The sequence below is a fragment of the Acyrthosiphon pisum genome, unplaced genomic scaffold (genome assembly GCF_005508785.2).
Source record: "Acyrthosiphon pisum isolate AL4f unplaced genomic scaffold, pea_aphid_22Mar2018_4r6ur Scaffold_1728;HRSCAF=2227, whole genome shotgun sequence".
Taxonomy (NCBI): domain Eukaryota; kingdom Metazoa; phylum Arthropoda; class Insecta; order Hemiptera; family Aphididae; genus Acyrthosiphon; species Acyrthosiphon pisum.
Window position 1 is genome coordinate 31,293 of NW_021766306.1, and position 6,686 is coordinate 37,978.

At 33.2% G+C, this 6,686-nt stretch overlaps 1 protein-coding gene across 1 annotated transcript in view; it reads right to left on the reverse strand.

Annotated features, from left to right (window-relative positions):
* The window catches only part of LOC115034629, a 5,428-nt gene extending 3,383 nt beyond the window's left edge, over positions 1 to 2,045 (reverse strand). The window contains exons 1-5 of the mRNA XM_029491944.1: positions 2,025 to 2,045; positions 1,157 to 1,355; positions 925 to 1,065; positions 483 to 578; positions 286 to 330 (exon numbers count right to left, since the gene is read on the reverse strand). Coding sequence (XP_029347804.1) covers positions 286 to 330; positions 483 to 578; positions 925 to 1,065; positions 1,157 to 1,355; positions 2,025 to 2,045 — 502 coding nt within the window. The remainder of the gene's footprint in view (positions 1 to 285; positions 331 to 482; positions 579 to 924; positions 1,066 to 1,156; positions 1,356 to 2,024) is intronic.
* Positions 2,046 to 6,686: the final 4,641 nt, after the last annotated feature.

Consider the following 6,686-nt stretch of genomic DNA (forward strand, 5'->3'; position numbering starts at 1 on the left):
AATTATCTCCAATCAGTTGCAGTGTAGATGGTGTTATATCTATTGAAAAAAATAATACATCAGTCAAATGAATTGTAGGTATACATTTTAAAAAATATGCATGAAATAACCTTGAATGGTAGCAGTGACAGTGTCAAAATGATCTCCACTAAGGAACGAAGTACCTGGTTGTGCAGTTACACAAAATAATAATAATAATACTTTATTAAAACAGTTAAATTATAATACTACTTGCACACAAGTAAATTATAAATAAACATAAGTCTTATATTTTTATTTTCTTACAATTTAACGAAGATCCAACAGCACCACATAATGCTTTATAATCAGCTAAAATAAAAATAAATAAAAATTGATGCTTTCCTGATTTTAGTTATTTTTAGGTAAAAAAACATATAATTATGTTATATTTATATCGTTAATACTAATTACTATTTATCAAATATATATTATCTTACTTGATATAATATTATTGTAATTACTACAAGACATAATAGAATTTGATGTTTCATCATTAACAGAAGTTGACTTTTTATAGACACCCATAGTAACTAATTCTTCTTGGCTTGAGTTACTACCTAAAAACATATGATAAAACTATGCTAAGCAAAATGTCAAGTTTAAAACAAGTATGTAAATTTTAACTTTATATTTATATTGTCTCTACAAAATAAATATGTATTTCTATGATTCTCCCATAGAAAAGTAATATTTAAATAGGTATTTAAAGAATTGAATTAACACTTGAAAAAATATTTTTAAGAAATTAGAATTTCCATAAAAAAAAGATATTTGTACACCTCATGGGTTTATAGTTTAAAAATATTTGTAGAAAAAAGTTTTTTTTAAATTTTAGTTATATTCATATATTTTTATTATATAATTTAACTTTAGTTATACTAAATTAACTATTATTACACTCACTGTCATTATTAATATCCAATGATTGACTATTTTTTTTATTATCAACCTTTAACCGTCTTCCTCGCCTTAAAATGTCTTCATCGTTTTCAGATTCAGACATATATATCTGAATTTCTTTAGCAGCAGCGGTTTCATATGAATCTATAGAAGATATAACAATATAGATATATTAAAATATATGTGCCCATCAAATACTACAATTTTTACTTTTGTAAAATAATTTAAAATTTACCAAATGTTCCTATTATTCTAACTGGATATGACTTCCATTTTTCTGAGGTTTTACCACCTTTCATTAGCATCATTGTCGTAACTCTATGTGGGGGCCATTTACAAAAAGAACTAGTTATACCATTTGAAACAGTACTGACTAGCCATTCAACTGGAATGACAGAGTATTTATGTTCTTCTTTGAAATATCCAATAACCCACTAAAGGAATTAAAAAAATATCTCTCTAAAATAAATACATTCACAGTGCACATAATCAAGTATAAAAAAGACACTTCACATATTATTATATTACATTTTTATAAAATGTGTACTTACAATTTAAGTTAAATATTGTAGCTGTAGTAAATTAATATTATATATATACAAATTATTTTACAATAAATTATATACAAATGTAGGTTACCTAACCTAAATAGGTAATAAACATTTATGATGTTGATTTAAAATATATAATAATAATAATTAATAGGTTTACCACTATAATACAATATTATTACAACAAATTTAGTACTTAATATGGATTACTTACTTGTATCAATATTTTACCTAAAATAGGTATCTAATCTGAATAAAAATATAAATCTACTTACTTAGGTAAATAGCATAATTATAATGGGATATTCTAATTTATTTATTTAAATGTCTGCTGTATTATATTATAAGTTTTTAAACATTGTATGACATTTTAGCTGACAGACATTTCACATTTAACAATAGAGTAAACATCAAGGTACATAATAACAATATATAATAAACAACTCTTTGTGAAAATAATGGTTTCAGTGTTTCGCCTAAGTGAACGCAATTTAAAGGATGCGCAGCATATATTATATTATTTGTAATCAACATAATTTAATTATTATTTACCTGTTTTTTTGTTCCGTCCATATCATCAGGTTCTTCTTAAAATTTTTATTCTAAAACTATTAAAAAGTAAAACGTATAACGAATAACGATCGTCAGAACTTAGAAGCAACGCAAACGCACATGCAATCGACAGAAAATAATGGACAAGGATACAACCAACAAATTTGGTTTATCATTTAATCGTCATTATTAAAGTTTTTATCAACTATATTGGGGTATTTGTTCTATTTTTGGAAATAATATGATAGTAATTAATTTGTTGTCAACATTGAGATGACTATACGAGCTCTATGTGTCGTTCCAAAAGACACTCGATGCTTATTGGGTGAATAAATTTTCTATTGTGTATGGTTATTTGATAAGCTTGTCAAAACATCGCATAGTAGTTAATGTTATAACCTCACATAGTCAATTAAAATGGGCCTACTTATGGAAGTTCGTACGGTAACCTAAATTTAAGTTTGATCCATGTAATGACGAATGGATATCAGAATGTGATGTCTAATTTGTGATCTAAATTGAACATCGCATAGTAGTTAATGTTACAACCTCACATAGTCAATTAAAATGGGCCTACTTATAGAAGTTCGTTCGGCAACCTCATTAAAGTCTAATCCATGTAATGACAAATGGATGTCAGAATGTGATGTCTAATTTGAGATTTAAATTGAACATCTTAGAGATGTCGATGTCACGCAATTGCACACAGGGTTAGCTGCCGACAGGCGTCGCCAGCCCTCGCTGCAGCGTAATCGCCATGCTCCTTGAAATGAAGCCTGGAGTCAAGCAGTACTCCGAGGTATTTAACATACTTCACCGACTCAAATCTAAGGGGGCCGCATCTGACCGTCATGCTGTTCCTTTTGTTCCGGTTGGTGAGCATAATCGCCTCGGTTTTTTCGATCCCCAGTTCTAGTCCATTGGCCGTCATCCAATCAATGACGGTCTGGAGCCCCTCTTCCAGTCTCTCCTCGAGCAGGCATGGCACCGATGCGGTTTCTACCAGCGCAACGTCATCGGCGAACGCGATGATTTCGACATCCGTCGGTAGCTCGATCCTCAACAGGTCATCGTACAGCACATTCCATAAATCAGGCCCTATAACAGAACCTTGTGGCACCCCGCACGTTACCGCTATAACTTTTTCGCCTCCTTCCCCGGTGACCAGGATCTTCCTGTTCGACAGGTACTGCTCGATGATATTCCGCAGGTAACTCGGTGTCCTCTTCCGTTCCAGCGAACTAAGGATACCTGCCCAGGGTGCGCTGTTGAATGCATTCTTAACGTCGAGGGTAAGCATTCCTACGAATAGGTTGTATGCTTGCCCTCTGCCGTTAGCGTCCTGGAATATCCTCCTCACCCTGCTCATGGCATCTATCGTAGACCTGCCTCGCTTAAACCCATATTGGTTATCGGTGGTGTTGCCGGAAGTAATTAGGTGCTCTCGGAGCCTCGCCGTTAATAACTTTTCAAACAATTTCCCTGCTGAGTCGATCATACAAAGCGGACGGTACGCCGATGGGTTATCCAGCGGTTTCCCCGGCTTGCGGAGGAGAACTAGTTTCGCGGCTTTCCATCTTTCGGGATAAACTGCTGCTCTAATACAATTGTTGTACAAGTCAGAAAAGTGTTTGGGGCGCAAGCCTACTGCCACCTTTAGCACCTCGTTCGGTATACCGTCCGGGCCTGGCGCTTTCCCGTTTGGTAGTGACTTTGCCGCCGACGCAACCTCGCTCGGAGAGATGTACGCCGCATCGAGCTCCTCCTGGCTGACTGGTACGATCTCATTTGTACCACAGGTCTACTGGGGAACAGGGTGCCAACAATTGAGTCTAGACGGCCAGGCAAGTTAAGTCCCGGAATCGGTTTCCTGGTGCTTAGTTTTTTCATAACAATTTTATACGGATGGCCCCATGGATCCTTATCCACCAATTCGCAGATCCGTCTCCAGTTCTCGTCTTTCACCGCCTGGATCATGGCAGAGACAGGGCTTTCCTTTCGCTTTTGAATGTTTCGCGTTCGGCGGCGTAGCCGGAAGTATTCGTTCTTTTCCTCATGCGAGTATAAGCCCTTCGCGCTTTTAAACACTTCTTCCTTTGCTAATTTAAATTGAACCTAATCTAACCTAACCTAACCTAACTTATAAAGTAATAAATCATATTATAATAGTATATGAGAAAAATGTACGTACCTGCAGAAAAAAAAAACTATAATAGGTATTATATTTATTTTATTACTTGTAACATAATAATATGTACTAACCTATTTGCTACAAATATATCATTTTTAATGTAGAAAACATGATAATTTAAATATTAATACCAACAGGCGACAACAACAACAAAAACAATAACAATAACAATAATAATAATAATAATAATATTATGTATTCATTTTATTTCAGGACTATGAAGCTAAGACTTCTTTGCGTAGTGCACGATATGTGCACTAGGGACATTTTGGACCGTCATTTGGGTTTTGTTATTCACAAAACTCAAGTTGAAACATTCGCTACATTTTCAAAAAAGGACCTGAAATATATAAACCAACAAAAGATCATGTACAATGAAGCGTGCGCTCCGTCTTCACGTTTCACCATCGAACGGTGCGCAATGTTCGATGAGGACGGCGATGTTGTTGCGAAGGTAGTGGCCTCAAAGAAGTTGAAGAATGGCACTGTGATTTCTGAACTGTGTGGTAGGCTGGTGACGGTTAGGGAATCATTTCTCAAGCGTTAATTCTTAAGTTTATATAAGTTTATATTTTAAAGTTTATTTTGATTCTGAATAAAATAGTAAACTTACTAGAGCATTTCTACATATTGCATACACAAATTCTAATGATTTTTCATTGTAGTATATTAAGTGATCTAACAGTGTACTCAATTATACCTTCCCCCAGACCAACAAACCATATTGAAATATTCCTTGGATTAATCAGTGTATCGTTATAGTACTGGAGGCAAGCATTATAATAATATATTATATAGAATATATATTTATAACTCAATACTATGATTATTGACAGGAAAGGCTTAGCAGTATTACAATAAATAGTTAGGACTAGCAAAATTCAACGATTAGAATTTTGTTTTGTTATGTTAAACACATCCGGGTAGTAGGTAACTCATGTGTTTACTCTATATTAATACCTGACATCCATTCAATTCAAACTCTAACTGCACGTGAGATCACTACAGTATTCTCATTATATTTTTTAGATTCTGAGTGGAACGATGAATGTATTGATTTTACAATGATGTGTGTTTTTTTTTTATTTTTATTTTTTTTTTGTGTCTGTGAACACGATAAGTAGGTAGTCGAAATAATGCTACGATTTTCAACTTCAGTATCTTGTTCGATCAGAAAGTGAATATCGTTGGTGCATTGGGGAGGTCAGAATTTAAATTTCCCAGTAGTTTTAAAAAGCGCCGGGAAAAACAAAAGAAAAATTAAGGAAAAACGGGAATTTTTACGCAAAATCGATTTTTCACAAAATTGAATTTGGTTTTTGGTGTAACTTTAAAAAAAAATGACTTTAGATACATGAAATTTTGACTGAATGTTTATCTTAGCATTTTCTATACACCATAACATTTTCAAAATATTTTGATTTATTTTGAGCTCTTTACGGACATTTTCATTTTCCATTTTTTTTTAGTTTTTTTTTCTAAAAATATCAATAAAATTTTATTTGTTGGATAAAAAAGCCTGAACATTTAATAGAAGGCTCCTAGTATATTGTTTCAAAGGCAGATGAAAAATATTAAAAATCGTTAGTCACAGTTTTTTTTTATAAGCATTTAAAGTTCAAAAAATGACAAAATATGGAAAAATCACGAAAATTTGCAAATTATTTCGAGTTAGAAATTCATAAAAATTGTTCTTTTAAAATCTAAGATTTTAAAATATAATACAAGATTTATCATAAGTTTGTCCACTTTTATCAAAAAAAAATATCTAAAAGCAAGGCAAAATAAATTTTTATGAGCGTTTGAAGTTCATATTTTTACAACACTGGATATTCAATCGATTTCTTGACCACGGCTGTCGGGTGTCGTTGGATGGCTCGGATCCCACAGGCGAGCGGGATCTAGGGTGATGGGAGGAACCACCTCCCCGCCGCCTTTCACCATCCCGACACATCCTACCTCCTCGCCACCTATTGACATCGCGACTGCTGCCACCGTCACCGCCGCGTCGTCCTCTGGGTTTGGCTACAATATAAATTACAATTATATTCTTAATATTAAGAAAGTTATTAAGGAATATGTAAAGTAAACACTCACCGCAGTCCCGGGAATAGTGCCCCGGTTTACCGCAGTTATAACATTCTGAAACGGATAGATATCATTTTAATCGTTTCTAATTTTAATTATTAACCAAATGTTTGCTTACGTCGGGCGCGGTCTTCCCCTTTTCCCTCACTGTTTATCGTAACATTGAAGTTATAAGTACTCATTCTAAAGTTAATAAATAAAAACAAATAAAGAAAGTTGAAAAAACAATTGATTGGTCTGCATTATTATGTTGGTGATATTATAAAATATTAAATTCGTTTAACAAAAAGCATGTGGTGCACACTAAAACTAAGCCACGGTTTTCTTCGCAAATGTATATTATGGTATAACAATAAACATACTAATATTATCTCACTAAATAC